This window comes from Lutjanus erythropterus, chromosome 16, assembly GCF_056507025.1.
Source record: "Lutjanus erythropterus isolate fLutEry1 chromosome 16, fLutEry1.hap2, whole genome shotgun sequence".
Classification (NCBI taxonomy): Eukaryota; Metazoa; Chordata; class Actinopteri; order Lutjaniformes; family Lutjanidae; genus Lutjanus; species Lutjanus erythropterus.
The window spans coordinates 26,337,549-26,354,636 of record NC_139332.1 but is presented as its reverse complement, the minus strand read 5'-3'; the positions used below and the strand labels follow the sequence as shown (position 1 = coordinate 26,354,636).

General features: G+C 40.9%; 3 protein-coding genes across 3 annotated transcripts; 2 read left to right on the top strand and 1 right to left on the bottom strand.

Moving 5' to 3' along the window:
• The first annotated feature begins 1,413 nt into the window (after positions 1-1,413).
• cldn35 (claudin 35) lies at positions 1,414-2,943 on the top strand. The gene has a single exon (XM_084739152.1). It carries the CDS (start codon positions 2,099-2,101, stop codon positions 2,786-2,788), a length of 690 nt encoding a protein of 229 aa, XP_084595278.1. The 5' UTR covers positions 1,414-2,098; the 3' UTR covers positions 2,789-2,943.
• Positions 2,944-4,883: 1,940 nt separating this feature from the next.
• Positions 4,884-6,795, bottom strand: airim (AFG2 interacting ribosome maturation factor). The gene is made up of 3 exons (XM_084739522.1): positions 6,358-6,795; positions 5,219-5,598; positions 4,884-4,924 (listed from the first exon to the last, which is right to left on the bottom strand). Exons 1-3 carry the CDS (start codon positions 6,624-6,626, stop codon positions 4,884-4,886), a joined length of 690 nt encoding a protein of 229 aa, XP_084595648.1. The 5' UTR covers positions 6,627-6,795.
• A 49-nt stretch (positions 6,796-6,844) lies between these two features.
• cdca8 (cell division cycle associated 8) lies at positions 6,845-11,512 on the top strand. The gene is made up of 11 exons (XM_084739521.1): positions 6,845-6,996; positions 7,344-7,436; positions 8,339-8,467; positions 8,773-8,813; positions 8,950-9,025; positions 9,204-9,271; positions 9,431-9,513; positions 9,619-9,717; positions 10,656-10,785; positions 10,906-10,992; positions 11,122-11,512. The coding sequence occupies exons 2-11, from the start codon at positions 7,346-7,348 to the stop codon at positions 11,155-11,157; spliced, it is 840 nt and encodes a 279-aa protein (XP_084595647.1). The 5' UTR covers positions 6,845-6,996; positions 7,344-7,345; the 3' UTR covers positions 11,158-11,512.
• The last annotated feature ends 5,576 nt before the right edge of the window (positions 11,513-17,088 follow it).

Genomic DNA, 17,088 nt, shown 5'->3' with positions numbered 1-17,088 from the left:
CAATATTAACACATCAACAAACATGAACAGAGCACTTTAGCCATTTGTATTACTATTATTAAATGATATTATACTTTTACTGTACATAGTTCCTATTTTCTATACAAAACAGAATCTTTTGATTTAGGACACATTTTTTCAATTAATTGATTGTTTATTGTACCCCAGTTAAAGGAAGGATTTACTTTATATGACTTAGTTTAATTGAAAAAATTGAAAAATAAGAGATAAAGAGATAAAAGTACAGTATGATAATGGGGAAAAAACATTAAGTTATATCAACTTGAAACTTTGAAGGTACAAAACTTGCACTGGCAGTTAATAGTAGGTAAGAAAATATATTTGCCTGATTTAACATGATTTAAGATAAGATGTACGTTTATTGGTTCCACGTGGGGGAAATTTATTTTGACACAACAGGGAAAAAACAGTACAAACAAAACAGTATATTCCAGTATAAAGCATGTCCTCGTCCAGTCTTTTATAAAATGGTGCCAAATAAGGATTAAACCAAAAAATTGTCATAATTCAGGGCTTTGCTGTGTCCTTTGTTTAGATGACATTGCTTACAACCATACAACACACGTGACTTTCTTTTTTTTTTTTTTTTTTACCACCTGTGACCTGTGTATTTCTTCTGTAGTTTTTCAGAATTTCAACCACAGCTGTCGTTAGAGAGAAAAATAAACCCTGATGCCCCCTTTTGTGGGACCGTTTCTCCCTTTCACTGCAGACAAAAAGAGGCAAGTGAAAGCTAATTTTTGTGAAAGCTCCTTTAAAATGCACACGAGTTTGTGTGGCATGAAGCAACACAAAGTGTGTAATCCTCATTGTAGAGGCCCCCCCCATGTTGTCTTTGTGTTAACTGATCCACCTACAGACACAGCTCTCCATACTCGTCCATCCCTCCCGCCTTTTGTTGTCTCACCCTCTTTTGCCCCCTCCCTCCTGCATCGCTGGGTTTTTTTGTTTCCTGGGTTCAGTCAGTGTTTCTCTCGCAGGTTTGACCATCAACAGCGGTACTGAAGATGGAAGGCGGTGAACTGATGCCCTACTTAAACACAAGTCGACCCTGATTTGTTATTTATGCTCTTATTGGAAGCACACTGACCCATTTGGGTTGCGTTTTCACCAAAGGAAGGAAGCGGTTGGGGGGAGGGTGAAGTCTGAAGTGGCCTCGTCGAGGCTTGGACCTCGGCACTGTTTTATTGTCAACAAGGAGACACTTCAGCTGGCAAGAGCAGCAGCGTCTCATGACGAGTCCTGAGTAGAGCCCTCGCTCTGGAAACCTGCACTTTTTTGAATCAGACACAGAAGACCTGCTCGACTCACTAGAGTAACCTCTTCAGACTGACTGAGTGCTCATCTCAAAAGGATGTTTGCTTCATTTATTCTGTGAGGACTTAACATTGGATTTGTGTCGACTGAGAGGTAAAAAAATTACACTGATTCCAACCTTGCCGTGACAGGATATACTCGTGGCAGCATCAGTGGCCTCGGATCTGAGTATCAGGTTCTATCAGTCTGATCCATCTCAGTAAGGCAACACCAAACCAGGAGTGTGACCCTGATATACGCTGCTGCTCAACAATCGGCCCCCTGGGTTTGAACCAGAAGCTGAAGCCAAGGAGGCACTTCCACAAGATATTTCAAAGAAAAAGCCTGGCTGAGATCCATTTCATCCACAGGCCCTGGACCGTGAGGCCTGATCGATCCGGCTCTTGCGGGCCGCCACAGGTGGCTGCACGGCTATCGGCTGCTCAATAATGCATTGACTCAAACTCAGGGATGAAAAGGAGGAGAAAGTGTGCAAGCTGAGTCTGATCCTTTTTGGAAAGGTGGACGACTGTCGAAGGAAAGCGACTGATCAACACAGTGGACTGAGGGCACGTGGAAGTGAGAAGAGTGAACAGATGTTGAAGAGGAAAAGGAAAAGAGAAGAAAATGGATGCTGAGAAAGTGACATTGGCAAAAAGACCATAAGAAGTTTCACCACCAAATCAAAGGAGACTTTAAAGACCAAAAAGGATTTTAAAAAAGAGAAAACAATCTCCTCACAGTGTAGAAGACAAATAGGAACCACAAAAAAGAGGTCGTAATGGTGAACACTGGCATGCAGCTGATCAGCTTCACCTGCGCGGTGACTGGCTGGATCATGGCGATCGCCGTCACGGCCTTGCCTCAGTGGAAGGTCTCGGCCTTCATTGGCAGCAACATTCTGACCTCAGAGATCAAGTGGGAGGGCATCTGGATGAACTGCATCTACCAGACCACCGGCCACATGCAGTGTAAGACATATGACTCCATGCTGGCGCTGCCGCCGGACATCCAGGCGGCTCGCGCCCTCATGTGCCTCGCCATCTTCATGGGCTGGCTCTCCTGCACCGTGTCCTGCTGCGGCATGAAGTGCACCACCTGCGCCGGCGATGACCGCCGGGCCAAGGCAGGCATCGCGCTCTCAGGCGGAGTTCTTTTCATCCTGACCGGCCTGTGCGTGCTCATCCCCGTCTCCTGGACTGCGAACACCGTCGTCCAGGATTTCTACAACCCCAACGTGCCCCTTATGCACAAACGGGAGCTGGGCCAGGCGATTTATCTGGGCTGGGCGGCAGCTGTGATTCTGATGATCAGTGGGGCCGTGTTGAGCAGCACCTGCCCCCTCATGGAGAGGGGCGGCAGGTACCGCAGGGGCTACATTGGCCGGAGCTTTGCAAATTCACCTGCCTCGGCACCAGATCCCCCAAAACCCATCACGTCTAACAGTCTACCATTAAAGGAGTATGTATAGGAGCCAGAGAGGAAATTAAAGAATTAATGTTGTTAAAGGTCCAGTGTGTAAGATTTAATAGGGATTTATTGGCAAAATATGTGTAGGTTCTCATTAGTGTATAATCATCTTCATCATCTTGAACCATTTTTGTCTACAGAGGCTGCAGGTCCTCCTCCATGTTTCTAGAGTAGCCTTGAACAGACAAACCAAACACTGGCACTAGATGCGGCCTTTGGCAAGTTTGGATCAACCATGATGTCACCCACTGGTTCGTGGACTACTATTTTAATGCCTCGAGTTTTGCATCAGGGGGGTCGCCATCTTGGTTGTTCACAACCAGAGCATTCCCACTACCGACGCGAGCGTGGAGCTGGTGCTAGACTTACTGCGAGTTGGGCGGTGCTTGGTGCTGACTTGTCCATTTAGCAGGAAATTATGGTGGTGGCCACAAAGTTTCTGATACTAAAACAAAACAGTGCATTAAAATATGTTTCAGAAATCATTTTATTGAAAAATAAGAAATGTGATCCATATTTGATCAACACTGCATACACACAGTTTTACAGTTTGATCTGAGTTTTGTGAGGCTCTGTTGGAAACCAGAAACACAGTTGTGGCTGAACAATCAGGTCAAAATCTCTTCTCATATTACAAGTAAACAATACAATAAATTAGTGAAAACACATTAGGAGAGAAATAGGCAATGCAGTTATAGAATATTGATCCGTATTTGATCAATACTGCCTAGTTTAACAGTTTGAGATGAGTTTTGTGAAGCCTGTGTTTCAGGTGACAGACTCTCTAAGAATGACTTGTCAGTCACACTGTAGCCCCTCACTAAAGCATACCCTACTTTATCTTCTATTTCCCTCTAAATGGGACCATAATTTACTAAATGAACATCATGCTGTATAGAGGAAGACTTGAAACTAACAGCTGAGACTGTAAACTCTTTCAGACACTGTTTACTGAGGTTATAAATCAAGTGAGAAGCAGGACCATTTTTATATCAGCTTACATCCAAACAGACTTCTTTTTGCAACCAGAAGAGTCGCCCCCTTCTGGCCATTAGAAAGAATGCAGGTTTAAGGAGCCTCTCCATTGGCTTCACTTTTTAGACCTGGAAGCTCTGTCTGCTTATTACATACATAGTCTGTTTTTTGTGTTTTTTTGCAAGTTTAGCACTCACCGTAGGTTGGTCTACATTCTAGAAACTGGAGGGTAAGACAAAGTGTTCGCAATCTCCTAAATGCCACGAAATCCTACACACTGGTCCTTTAAAAACTCTTGTTCTTTCCTAAATTTACCCTGTCTCAAGTTTCAAGTCTGTGAATATTAAGTTATAAATTGAAATCTATATATTTATTAATATATTCAACGTATATTTTGCTTATTTTGTATTCTCTTTGTAATGTTAAACTTTTATTCATTACTTAAAAACATCCACATTTGTTTGAAATTTGACTTTTACTGCACTGTGACTTTTAGTTGTGCCTGAAGAAAGCCATTTGCCTTTACTGTCAAATCAGCAGCATTCACAAACAAAAGTATGACTGTTATGACGGCTTTAATGATGGCCTGTGTTGTGAGGATTGCAGTGATTTATCAAGCAGTTATTCTCTGACAATGTCATTACCTCGAGTGTGCCTACATCAAAAGTGTGAAATAAAACAAGTCTGTTAAAGCATGCTTCACAAACTGTTTTGCGTGTGTGTGTGTGTGTGTGTGTGTGTGTGTGTGTGTGTGTGTGTGTGTGTGTTTTGGTGGTTCTCAAAAATACATTTAACTTTGGGGCCATTTTGACCATCACAGGCAACAATGTGATACTGTGATTTTCATTGTTTCAGCAATCAAGTATGAAATGACAGCACAAGGTCCTTTTTGTGCAAAAAAGGCAGCTTCTGCCATGTTGTGAGTTCCTCTTCAACTTGAATTACCATATAAAGTCCGGAACATCCACACACTTCCAAGAACCAGTCCAAGAACATGTCAAGGCACATTTTTGGATCCATCTGAGGTATACGTGTGTTTCCCACAATCCCACTCTTCTCTTCTCTTCATAGAAATGTATTCAGATTCACACGCTGCTCAGAGTTCCACTTTTTTCCCCGATTCATTGTGACTCAATAAAGAAGGACACTTTACAAAGTGTATCTGTAAGAATACGGAGAAGTTATTAGTTCATCTGCAAATCTTGAGCACCATATAATTAACATAAATCCACACTAGTAACACTAACTCCTAATAAAAATGTCAGATATTATGGAGAAGCAGTAGGAGAACCATTCTTCATTGCTTCTCCAAACTGTTTGTAACTAGTTTCTAAAAGTATGACCCACAGTTTAAAACTTTGTATGTCACAGGAATTAGCTTGGTGATTAATTACTTGAGATGACTTAATTATTATTTTAACACAGTTACATTACAATGAAGTTATTAGTGTTTTACCTGTGATGCAGTCTTCTGCACTGGGAGACTCCAAGGATTTCCATCTTTCGGGAGCGGACTCTAGCAGGGAGAGATCATCTGCTCTCAGTGTCTGTAGCACAGTCTTCCTCCTCAGAAATCTGGACACATGAGTTGAAGGAAAAAAAGACCCCAAACAGAATGCAATCACACCCCAATGCAAACATAAACAGAAAGGATACTGTTGTCGATAATGACGCTCAGCGTCCTGCAGCCACTCCAGCATGTCAGAGAGAGATGGGGCAGTGGGCGAGCGATCGGTTACAGTAAGAAGATCCAGACTGTCGCTGTTCTGCTCGTAGAGCTGGAAGACTGCAGAGACCTGGTTACTGATAGAGTCTCTGACAGACTGTAGAGAAGACCTGACAGAAAGAGGGAAGGATTAAAAATACCACAGGTGCCCTGCATCAAAATCTCATTAAATCCACTTATTCCCCCCTGGTGTGATGAATGAACACAAGGTGTCTACATGTATCTGCAAGTTAAATGTAAGACTTTAATACTTTATAATGCCACCGTTTAATTAATGCCAAATTTGCAGTAAAACCAAATATTACCCGTGAAAATATTGTCATGCTCTTCTGAGTAAACACAAATCTTGCCAGTTCAACAGTATAAGTTTGACAAAGTGAATATTTAAAGAACATTTGTCCAAATACAATTATTAGCATGAATTTATTTTTTCCTTGATGATATTAATCACTATATATATCCTACAGCCAGAGATGAGTCTATATCAAGGTAAAATTCCAACTTTAAATGCTGAAAGTGATTGCTTAACTTTTATATTAAGTATTACTGACGTTAATGGCAAAAATCTCAATGACTGTAAGAGGATAACAGGCATTTAAATTTAACTCTTGTTAATTTCACCACAGATTAAATGTACAAGCTTTTCTACTTTGAGTAAATGTGAATTTTAATACATTTTAAGACTTTTTTTAAGGGTTTGTAAATACCCACCCTGCATTATCCACTTATCACATCAGCCAAAAGATATAAGTCACGTTTTGTGTTTAATATTGTTCATCTCAGACTGACGAGTCTAAGCATCATCATCACCACAGTTGGTACCAGTTTACAGTCTTCATCTGTGTTGCACTATTTACCCAGTTACCTACATCTTCTCATTGAGCTTGCCCAGCACTGTGTCCGTGGCATGTTGAAGTTTGAACCGCAGCCGCTCCTCCAGGTCAGGAAAATCTCTGAGCGGCGTGTTGGACAGCTGGACGTTGGACAGCGCTCTCGACTGCTCTGCCAAGTTCCCCAGAGACACCATCAAAGGGCTGCACTCCGCCAACACACTGCTCCATACTTTTTGGTTGTTTTCAAGACTCTGGAAGCTTTTCCTCAGTGCTTGATGGAGTGACAGCAGTGCAGGTTTGGACATTTCAGGCGCTGATTTTAGACATCACTTGACCGCAAAATCAAACCTGCATGTGGGTAATAAATGGCTGCTTGTATTTAAATTATTTTCGTCTGTTTTGTAGCGATAGATCCCGTTAAAACTATTTCTGTAGCCCTTTAAAGTGTGGCAACATTAGCTGCTACCATGTTGCCTGGACTTAGTTCCGCTTTTCTGATGTAAACAATGACGTTTAGTGCCGTGATTGGCCGCGAACAGTTTCTTCTTAACGCAAAGAAAACGTGTGTTCTAATTGGCTGGCTCTGCGTGTGGCTCCTCCCCGCGCGAAGATTTGAAAACAGCTTTGTGAACGGAAGGAGAGGCGAGTGTCGAAGTCGAAGGAAAACATAATAAGGTAGGTTTTTTGTCATTAATTTGCATCAAAACTCATAAAAATGTATAATTTAGGGTGTTATATTAAATAATTGTGCGTGTGAATCAAGCTACCAAGCAAGAATTAAGCAAATTAGCCGAATTAGCAAACTAGTGATATTGCTAAGCTTGCTATTGCTTAGCAGAACAACGTTAGCATCAACTGTTAGCAGACTAACGTTAGTTAGCTCGATTAACAGCAAGCAGCGTGTTAGCAGATTCTTTTTAAATTGCGGGTTGCAGTGATATTCTACAGTTACACATTGAAACATGCTGATATAGCTGTCAAACGTGGGTAAACTGATTTATTCTTTCATATCTATCTTGCAGACATGGCTCCCAGGAAAAGAACCACGAAACAACGGAAAAACAACCCTAAGACAGCAAAGCTAGAAGCTTTCCTGGAGGATTTCGACAGCGAGGGTGAATATATTTTACTCTTCTGTGAAGTGTTGTTTATAATTTGTTTGTTTTGTTGTTTTGTATTATTTGACTGAAGAAAATCACATTAACCACCAATCGCAGGCATGCTTAGTCTAGGCTGATAACACACAAGACAAAATAAGTGGTTAAAGTGCTTAAAACGGTATGACATCGCAAATACTTTTGTAGGGAGAAATAAAACAAGTTTGTAATTAGCTCAACCAGTTTGTGTAGGAGTCTATGTAAAGACAGGTGACACATTTTGAAAAATGTTGTCTTTTCTTTTAATTTGTCATCCCCCTGTAAAATGCTATAACAAAACACAATTTTGCAATTTTTCTCAATGGCAAAGGGACAGACAGATTGTGACTTGGGTGCATTGAGTCTTTCCAAATGTTGCTTTTTTGTGTAGGCAGGTGTCTCCCAGTTTGAGAGTGAGGTCCCCACACTGTTTTTTGCTCTCCTCACCATCCTGGCCCAGTCCTTCCTGTTCACGGCAGTGCAGCTGGCATACCACACTGTGACACAGTGGTATGCCTGTAAATTATGCAGACTGGCCCTTTCAGAATGTTGTATTATTACAGAGGATGACACAGATATTGACAGCTGAGAGCAAAAAGATATTATACAGTATTGAATTATGTATTGTTATACAGCAATACATATACCAAGGTTTATTTGTTTTTGTTAAGGATTCACTGAATTTGGTTATTAAAGTATAGTGACCAAGACACATATTAACCCTGACATTATACACTACAGTTGTAAAATAAGTACAAACTATAACACAATACTGTCTCTTTAATGTATGTTTGACCTTTTTGTGCTGCAAATTCTGGAAACCTATTGGTCAACCTATATGCCGGTAGTGATATCTTTTATGGTTAATATGTTTCTTACAGTGAAAACCAGAGTTGGACAACTGAAAGAGAAGCTCAACCAGCTGCTGAAAGATGTTGACAACAGCTACAACATGGCACTTATTAAGCTCCCCAAGGCTGTCAGACAAACAACATGGCTGGAACATTACAGTAAGTTGACACAGACTCCCACATTTGTCTCATGAAACCCAATCCCACGAACATTGTTTTAAGAAATATATATATCTCAAACATATAATAGATCTGTTTCATTTTTGTACATTTTTATTTTTATTGAGTTTCATGACTCCTGCGACAGGTTATACATGGTTACAAAAATTAGACACACTTGCCCCATTTCTTTTAAAATAGATGCACTCATGCTGTATATAAATAAATAAATGAGAAATGGCTCCATATATTGTTTTATCCTGAAATCAACATTAAATGAAAAACATGTACTCCTCTCTTTGCAGAGTCTGAGAAACCAAAATCACCAGAAGTGGATAATGCAAAGGTAAGTTGAGGATCTTTCTACGTCATATCATGATTCACAGTTTGTCTCAAGTTTCAGAATTCCTTTTGCTTATAGGTGCACTCATCTTTTCTCTTTTAAATATTTATTCTTTTTTTTATTCATGTCTGTTTGACAGAGAGAAGAGGAAGCTGCTATTGTTGAAAGCGTTGTAGCCGAGGACCACACAGTGCTTCTGAAATCAGTCAAGAAAAGTATGTAAAAAATAGTTTTTGTGTTTTCTTTTTTTAAGTATTCTGAAATCAAACAAGTCTATGAACAAAGGCTACTTTGGATGAGATGGACTGAATATGTCAAAATATCTTTCTCTCCGGTCAAGAAATTAATGTTTGGAAAATCAGTACACCTGTTCATTTTGTCTCCAACCCACAGCATCAAAGAAAAAAGGTGGATCCAAATCCAGTTCAGAGGATGAAAACACCCCGAGCACAACAAAGAAGGTAACAGCTGATTTTCATTCAAGCACGAATAAGAGGAACAAAACACAGCTCACTGTCTGAGAGCATCATTGATCATAAATATGTGGAGTGGATGATTGTTATGGAATGTCATCTGTGAGCAGATACCTTACAGTGTATAACTGTTTGTTCCTAATTCAGGGGAAAACAACAAGAAAACCTCCAACTACATCAAAAAGAGCAAAAGCACTTTCAGTCAGCAAACAGAATAGCACCATCAGACGGTAAGACTTCTTTCTTTCCGTCTTCCTTTCTTTCTTTCTTTCTTTCTTTCTTTCTTTCTTTCTTTCTTTCTTAATATCATACTCACTAGTACCCTGTGGATTCAGATCAACCAGGAAGCCGTTGGTCACTCCTGCCAGGAGTTTGCTGGATTCTTCTTTGATGATGGGCGCCACTCCACTTGTGACCCCACGCTTTGACCCAAGGTAAACAACTTGCAGCTGCACAACCACCAGTTATATGTTAAAGAACCTTTACTATTCTCCCTGTTTCTGCAACCAAGGGCTTCTAACTATGTTTTTGGGCCTTATTATGTACTTAATAGAGAGGAACTTGGAATATTGTCATTTAACTTTTTGTACACTTTCCTGAATTGAGTTTGAATTGGGTGTGCTTGTGCAAGTAACTTTGCAAATCAATCAAAACATTTACATCAGTTGTCCCACTAAATGGGTGCAACAAAACCTCTCTGCTCCCACTTAATCTGCCTCTGAGTCTGAGCTAACTCAACAAAGGGGAGCTAAAGCGTTTATATGGTCATTTTACCTCACAGAACAGGGGAGTTGCTGGCCTGCAGCCGTCTCAAACAGCACAAAGTAACATTAGTTGCTATAGTAACAAGTTAGAACACCGAGGTCACTCAATGATGCAAATAAACTAACCAATCGAGGCGGCGCTTTCTGTGGTCTGCAAGGTAAAATTTTGTCAAAGGGGTCTGGCGGCCTTGAAGAGAGCATATATGGCAGCTTCAGTGGTCTGTCAGAAGAGACTGTCTGATTATAAAGCAGTGAAAATATTCTAAACATAATGTACGCTTATACTGATATTTTTTTTAGTTGGCTCAGTTTCCATATTTGGACTCCTGAGCTGGATGTCAATCAAAACCTGATCCTCCACACCTACAGTCTTCAGAAATGGTTTAAACAGCAAAATGAGCAGTTTTTAAAAAAATAGGTTTTCTGACAGTTTATTTTCACTCAGACATTTGTGGATCCCTAATAAGACATTTTAAAAGCTGCTGTACTTGGGAAAAGAGTGCAGTTTACTCTGTTGGATTTGTATGTTGGGAGACATTTTCCATCTGAGACATGATCCACAGCAAGCCGTTCCCAGTGCCCACAATACATACCATTTATTCCCACAGGCTTCCTAAGACCCCCGCTGTGAGAGTTCCTCGCCACAAAGAGAGGGTCTACAGCATTTCAGTCAACGGCTCTCCCATCGCAGCAGGAAATGATGACATCGTCATCAACGTCCCCATCGGCAACGGAGAGGTGAGTGCAGAGTTAGCTGGGCTCAGACTTCTGGATCCTAAAGGATATTATTTCATTTACGTAATACATTGTTTTTTGCAAGAAATAACTAGTCCTGATGTCTTGTGTTTGTTGGTTCAGAGCATTCAGCTGTTGGCCAGTCAGATGGACTCAGTAGATCTGTCACTGCTGGATGAAACTGCTCTGAAAAGCATTCGGCTGCTGCAGGTATATCGATCATTTCTGTAAAATATTTCTGTATTATCAGTGTTTTGTTACAAGATTTAGTTCAGCATTAGGTGTCAAATATTTGCATTTGCTTTTATTCTCATCATTATTTTTTTTTCCCCCTGACAGAATCGCCTCACAACCCTGTGTGAGACTGCAGAGTGATCTAACCATCTGCTGTTGACTTGTATATTACTACTAAATTTTATCTTTTAAAGTTTTGTATCCTTTCCTGTGGCATGGTATGGTGTTTTTTTACTGATAGGTGAGGTTTTAAAAGATTCTTTAAGAAAACCATGTTTTGTCAGTACTTTGTTTTGCTGGATGTAGTTTAATTTAAATCCAACACATTCACTGGACTTCATCCAAATAGCTCATTTTTATTGCTATTCAGGTCTTTTATTCCTGTTGGTCAGACTTTTAAAATCTGGATTTTACTTGTTCTACGAGCCTTATAAGACTTGTCAGGTTATTCACAGATCTGTATACTGCAAATATGTTTTATTGTTTTCTTTGTTTTGTATCTACACCCTGATCCTGCTTTTTTGGTTTGTTTTTTTTAATGGTTTCATTTTGACTTTATTCGTGCAAATTCAAATCTGTACATAGATCCCTTTTGTACTCGTCTGTAAAACTGATTTTATGCACAGCTCCAAGTCTCTGTGAGGTGATTTATTTGGAACTAAAAGGTGTTGTTTGATGAGAGTGTGGATGAGTACTTTCATCATAAGAAATGACAAATATTAGCAATAAAACTCTAACCACCTCTACGTGGCATAAAATGTGCACATGGTCAGGAGGGAAAGAGTGGAAGACTTAAAATACTATTTACTGGACTGTTTATTTCTTTTGGACAATTCTGTCTTCATTGAGCCGTACCTTTGCATGGTAACCAGTAGGTGGCAGCATTTCACCACAGAAGTTTGCTGGTCTGGGGAAGTCAGTCCCTCCTCTTCTGACTGTTGTTCAGCTTTGTCTCTCCAGTTGTAACAAGTCCTCAGTGTAAAAGCTGTTGCCAAAAACAAACCACAAGTAAAACCCATTCTAATAGACTTTTTTTCATGGCAGCCATATTGATATGAAATATTAGAGTAAACACAGGTGTCACCAATGATACTAATTAAGGTCCCATTCAGTTCAGTGAAGCAGAGCTTTTCCAGTGAGCCGACATGCACAATAACTTCAATTAGTATAATTGGTAACACCTGTGTTTATCTCTCTATTTCATGTCAGAATGAGTGCTCTGAAAAAGTTCTTTACTTGCTGATGATCAACAAAAGTAACCCACAATCCTCTAAGAACACAGAACGAAATCATAGTTTAGAGGGGGAAAAAAACGTGCATCACTGCAGTATTGAGATGAAGTAAAAGGGTGAGCTTTACTTAGTTTATGTTGACAGGTTAAAGCTATAAATGTAACATCTCTATATTAAAATGTCTAAAAATGCTAGACCTATGTTATATATTTTGTTGAGTTGTGTAGTTACGCTATCCTAGATGTTTCCAACTAGGGCTGTCACAAACTCAGAATTTTGCCGCACGCTTTTCAGGGCCAAAAGAATTTAAAATGACAATATTGTTGTCTGGCAGGCAGTGAGACAGGCAGTCACTTAACTTATTTTCAGGATGACAAGTTTAAATATACATTGACAGACAACTGACAGTTATAAACAGCTGATTAACTTAAAGTATAGGACTATTTGACACTTGTCAAATTTTTAATGCTGTGCTGTGCCATGAGTCTTGGGAGGAGGGAAAGAGGGGATGCAACTCGGTTCAACCATCTATCATATATAAAATAGGATTTTAACTTGTTTAATATACAGTCTGTGGCTCCAACTCACTATATGGACTACAGTACTAATTGTTTCATATTGCACATTTAATATTTTACCTTGTCTATAACTGCTGCCTGAGTCACGTCAGATAGATTTTCATCAGCTATTGTGGTGTTTTGACAATGAAGAAAACAACTCCCATGATCCCACGCTGCTTCACATATTTGTGAGAGCCCCCCCCCCCCCAGTGATAAAATTTGCATACTGTCCCTTTAAAGCGGCTCCACAGCGTTTCTCAAGGGCTGTCCACGTTGATTGTGTGTAATTTTCCTCTATAGGAGAACAAACTCTTGCTTTTGCTTATGTAAGAACTTCCTCTTGTCCTTTCATGACTTTGTTTACACAGAGGGACATTAACGGGTCACGTGACGTGCTGTTGGCAGGAAGTGGCAGCCTGTCCCGCTGCTGGCAGAGAAACCTGCACTCTGACCTTCGGGGACATCATAACGCTGCCAATTAGAAGCTTGTTAAGCTTCGTTAGGCCTGATGAGCTCGTTAGGGTTTCCACCTGGGACGGTGAACTGGGTCAGACCGGGCCTCACCTTGGGCCCGTATAGACATGCGTAACTCTTTGCTATTCCTGCTGGATCCTCATGCATCATATGCTACCAAGCCACAGCATGGGAACTCTGTGCCCCCAGCTCAAGCCGGGCCCAGTCCCTTCCATCTGTATCCGTCTTAAGCGCTTTATCATCTGCTGTCTCTTGCTGTGCAAACTGTGTTGCAGAGGTAAAAACCAAACTCTGCATCCCTACAAACGACAGATGTTGTGGTCAGCGGTGCATGCAGTTCAGCTCCCTCGTTAGCGGAGTACTGAGCCCTCGCGCACCTGCTCTACATATCATAGAATTTTCCTAGTTTTGCCTCTGAATGGATTGGATCCTTTTTTTTTTCATTCTCTAGGTGGGTGGAAAATTGCCATTTTGCACGGATGGCTTGGTTTTCAGTAAGCACGCAGGCAGTGGCGCAGTGACAGGTGCGGTATGGATGGGGCGGATTTTGAGGTCACAGAGCAACACTGCTACATAAATCATCCGCTGAGATGTTCAGGATGAGGGACTGGAACCTGAGATAGTGGGAGGGAGACACACAGTACAGAGAGACTTCAACTCAGAGCAAGCAGCTCTGTATCAGCACCTGTTCTGTGCAGGTTTATATTCACCTGCTTTAAAAGCCTAGTGTGTAAAATTCACAGGGATTTATTAGCAAAACCTCGCAGAAATGGAATATAATGTTCATAAATATGTTTTCATTCTTGTATAATCACCCGAAAATAAGAATAATTCTGTTTTTATTACCTTAGAGTGAGCCATTTATGATGCAACTAAAAAACAAGAGCTGAAACCTGTGTACCAACCACTCGTTTGCAGGTTATCGTGAGGATTTTTCAATGAGTGCGAGTTCCCATCTCTCAACCCCTAAGACCACCCCTCCACCACCTAACCTCACCCTCCCTCTCTCATTTTCTATTCCCCAAATCTGTTATCATTAACACATGTGTCTGACACATGAACGTGGCATATTTCTCAACAAAGCCGTTCCCTCCCCAAACTGCTGCTTAATTGAGCCCCCAGACCTGGGAAACTGCCAAATTTGCTGCCAAGACGAATGAACCTGGCAGAGGCATGTTCTCCTGGAGAAATTAATTCTCTGGTGCGTCGAGGCCTCCTATAAATCCCATCCGTCAAGAGCCCCACTAATCGATTTATTCACATGCCCACACCTCCGTCTGCCACTGTCTCTCATTCAGTTCATACCGAGCCAGCCATGGGGTCAAGGCTCATCTTTTGCTAAGTTGGTTTGTCAGCGCAAACCGAAAAAAATGTCACCGTACGCTTTGTTCTGTCTGCTTTGGTGATGGAGAGTGAGGAGGACACAAGCTGACGGTAAAGTGAAGTGGCAGACGGGAGGAAGAGTTAAATGGGACTGAACGGCCCCCACATGATGCATTCTGGGCATGTGTTCGTCTGGTGGCCAGCAGGGTCCTGATGGCGTTTTGATGGGCGGCCCCTCTGTTGCTCAGGCACCCCTGATGATGGGCGGGGTGGAGAGGAACATCTGCTGCCAAAAAATTCCTCTGGAAATTAGGCCCTGAAAATAACGGGCTGTTCTGAGGAGAGGCGGGAGGTTAATGCCATTTGCTGATTGCACGGAGACAAAGTTTTGCTTGAGAAGCCCCTGGTGGCTCTGAAATTTGTCTGTGAGAGACATGACAGCATTTGTTCGCACTGGAAACCATAAAACGTGAGACATTAAACCTGTGCTGTGATTCATGAATGTACTTACATTTCTGGGTCATGCGTACATGCAATGTCTTGATTGGTGTAATAGTCAGGTTTGTGCAGATGGTGTCTTATATATGGGAGTGCGCTCATGGGAAAATAAAAAACAACCAAAAAGAAAATATACTCGCTTATGATGAAAATTGCAGGTGCAAACACAGGTGTACACGGGTTAAAATGTCCTGAAACAGCAATTCTTTGCACATGAATTATTTTATAGGAGTGGTTGTTGTTGCCAAGTTGAAACGTTTGAAATGCCGGTTGAAGTTGAAGCATTCCCATACGGAAAAGATACAGATATGATTTACTACATTTTTATATCTTTTATGTGAAACTTTAAGTCACATGTATGACTCTCAAACCAAATACATTATCAAGTAACGCTTCATTTGAAGGAGTGTGCAAAAGATTGTCATAACACTGTCATAAGCATTTCAAGATGCCTGTCATGAAGGAAATGTTTATGACTGTTGTCATTCAGTATCATTTTGTCAGTTATGTCATTTTTAATGCAAAGTCGATGTGGTTTGAGATGCTTTGGTTATGACAGTTTGACATAATCAAACTTAGAGAATCTGTTAAGTTTTATGTTTCAACATGTTTTATCACATTACGTTGTTATAATGTGATTAGTTTTGACATTGGCTGTCATGAGAGCGTTGTAAGTGTCTCATGAATAATTTCCGACCATTTTGGACTTTGGGAATAAAGATGGCATTAAATGTTAAAAGCAAACCTGCCAACCTCAAGGCCCCTAAAATAGGGAGGATTTTGAAACTAAAGTGGGGAGTCTGGCGGTGGTCCTCCAGAATATTTGAGTTTCATCGACTTTGTTTCCTGCAGTCTGGAGACTTTTTTTGCCAGCAGATGCCTGCAAATGTTTTTCTAATGGTATGTTAATGAGGCTGCTCCAAGAGAAAATGTGCCCCTCTCCTTTAAAACTTTCCATCGTCAACAGGAATTCTTCTTTCAGGGACGTCTCAAATTTGCTTGATTATTTTTTTTCTCTTCGTACTTTCCATTTCTCTCTCTGTCTTTTGCTCACTGAGGAGAACGAGGGCGCAGACTGTGTAGCTGCTCTAACCTGTGCGCGATATTGTTAAGCGAGGTTCCGCAACATGCACAACATACAAGAGATTTATTTATCATTGTACACTAGAGTTGTATAGCTCTCGCAGGCAGTGTGGCCTGGCCGTTGGTCTGATGATACAAGACCAGTTGCACTAGACTATGAGAAGGAGACAGAAAACAGACCTGGCTGATGTTGACTTCTGCAGTACCTTTAAGCAATTAGTTTTGTACCTTCGAGTCGTTTTCAGTCGCGTGTTTTTTACTGAAATGTTAGATGACAATATGTTTCACTGGACAAACATCAGTTTGTTGACAAAGGTTGTAGCTGAATGAAAGAATGAAGACTCCTCTGTAAGAGGATCTAAAGCTGCTTACAGGGTCGATAATTCAAGGTTGGCACCTTTACACTCTGTTCGCTCAAATATTTCCTGGGTCGCCAGTCTAATTAGGAGTTTATTAGACATAGAGGCTGGATATTATATGTACCAACAAGCAGCCTTTCTGATTTTGTGAATAAATATAACTTTATATGCCACTTTCTGGCTATGAAGATTTTGAGAGCCAAGGGCACAAACTTTCTTAACAGAACAAACTATAGCCTGCGTGCAGAGGCGTTCAATGTGAGAAGCGCTAATAGTGGAGGCACTAGCTTGAGCTTTGTGCTGTCATTCATTCCTATGCTGGACCTGGCCTGGGCAGGTTGAAAACAAGCTTTTCTTATTTGGTTAGACAAATATGAGATGCAAATACCAGGGAAGGCGACAGAGCAGGGATAAAATAAAGTGAATTCTCACCCCATTCATTACCTCCTTCAGAGAAAGAAAAGGAAAGTGACCATAAAATGAGCGCTGGAGCAGTGGCCGGGATTGCCTTTGAGAAATAATTAAAGCCTCTTTGCAATGCTC

Coding starts and splice junctions, on each gene's coding strand:
- cldn35 (XM_084739152.1), top strand. CDS start 2,099: ATGGTGAACACTGGCATGCAGCTGATCAGCTTCACCTGCGCGGTGACT.
- airim (XM_084739522.1), bottom strand. CDS start 6,626: ATGTCCAAACCTGCACTGCTGTCACTCCATCAAGCACTGAGGAAAAGC. Junction 5,599..6,357: donor GGCAAGCTCAATGAGAAGAT/GTAGGTAACTGG, acceptor TCTTTCTGTCAG/GTCTTCTCTACAGTCTGTCA. Junction 4,925..5,218: donor TGCAGAAGACTGCATCACAG/GTAAAACACTAA, acceptor GTATTCTTACAG/ATACACTTTGTAAAGTGTCC.
- cdca8 (XM_084739521.1), top strand. CDS start 7,346: ATGGCTCCCAGGAAAAGAACCACGAAACAACGGAAAAACAACCCTAAG. Junction 8,468..8,772: donor AACATGGCTGGAACATTACA/GTAAGTTGACAC, acceptor CTCTCTTTGCAG/AGTCTGAGAAACCAAAATCA. Junction 9,514..9,618: donor CAGAATAGCACCATCAGACG/GTAAGACTTCTT, acceptor CTGTGGATTCAG/ATCAACCAGGAAGCCGTTGG.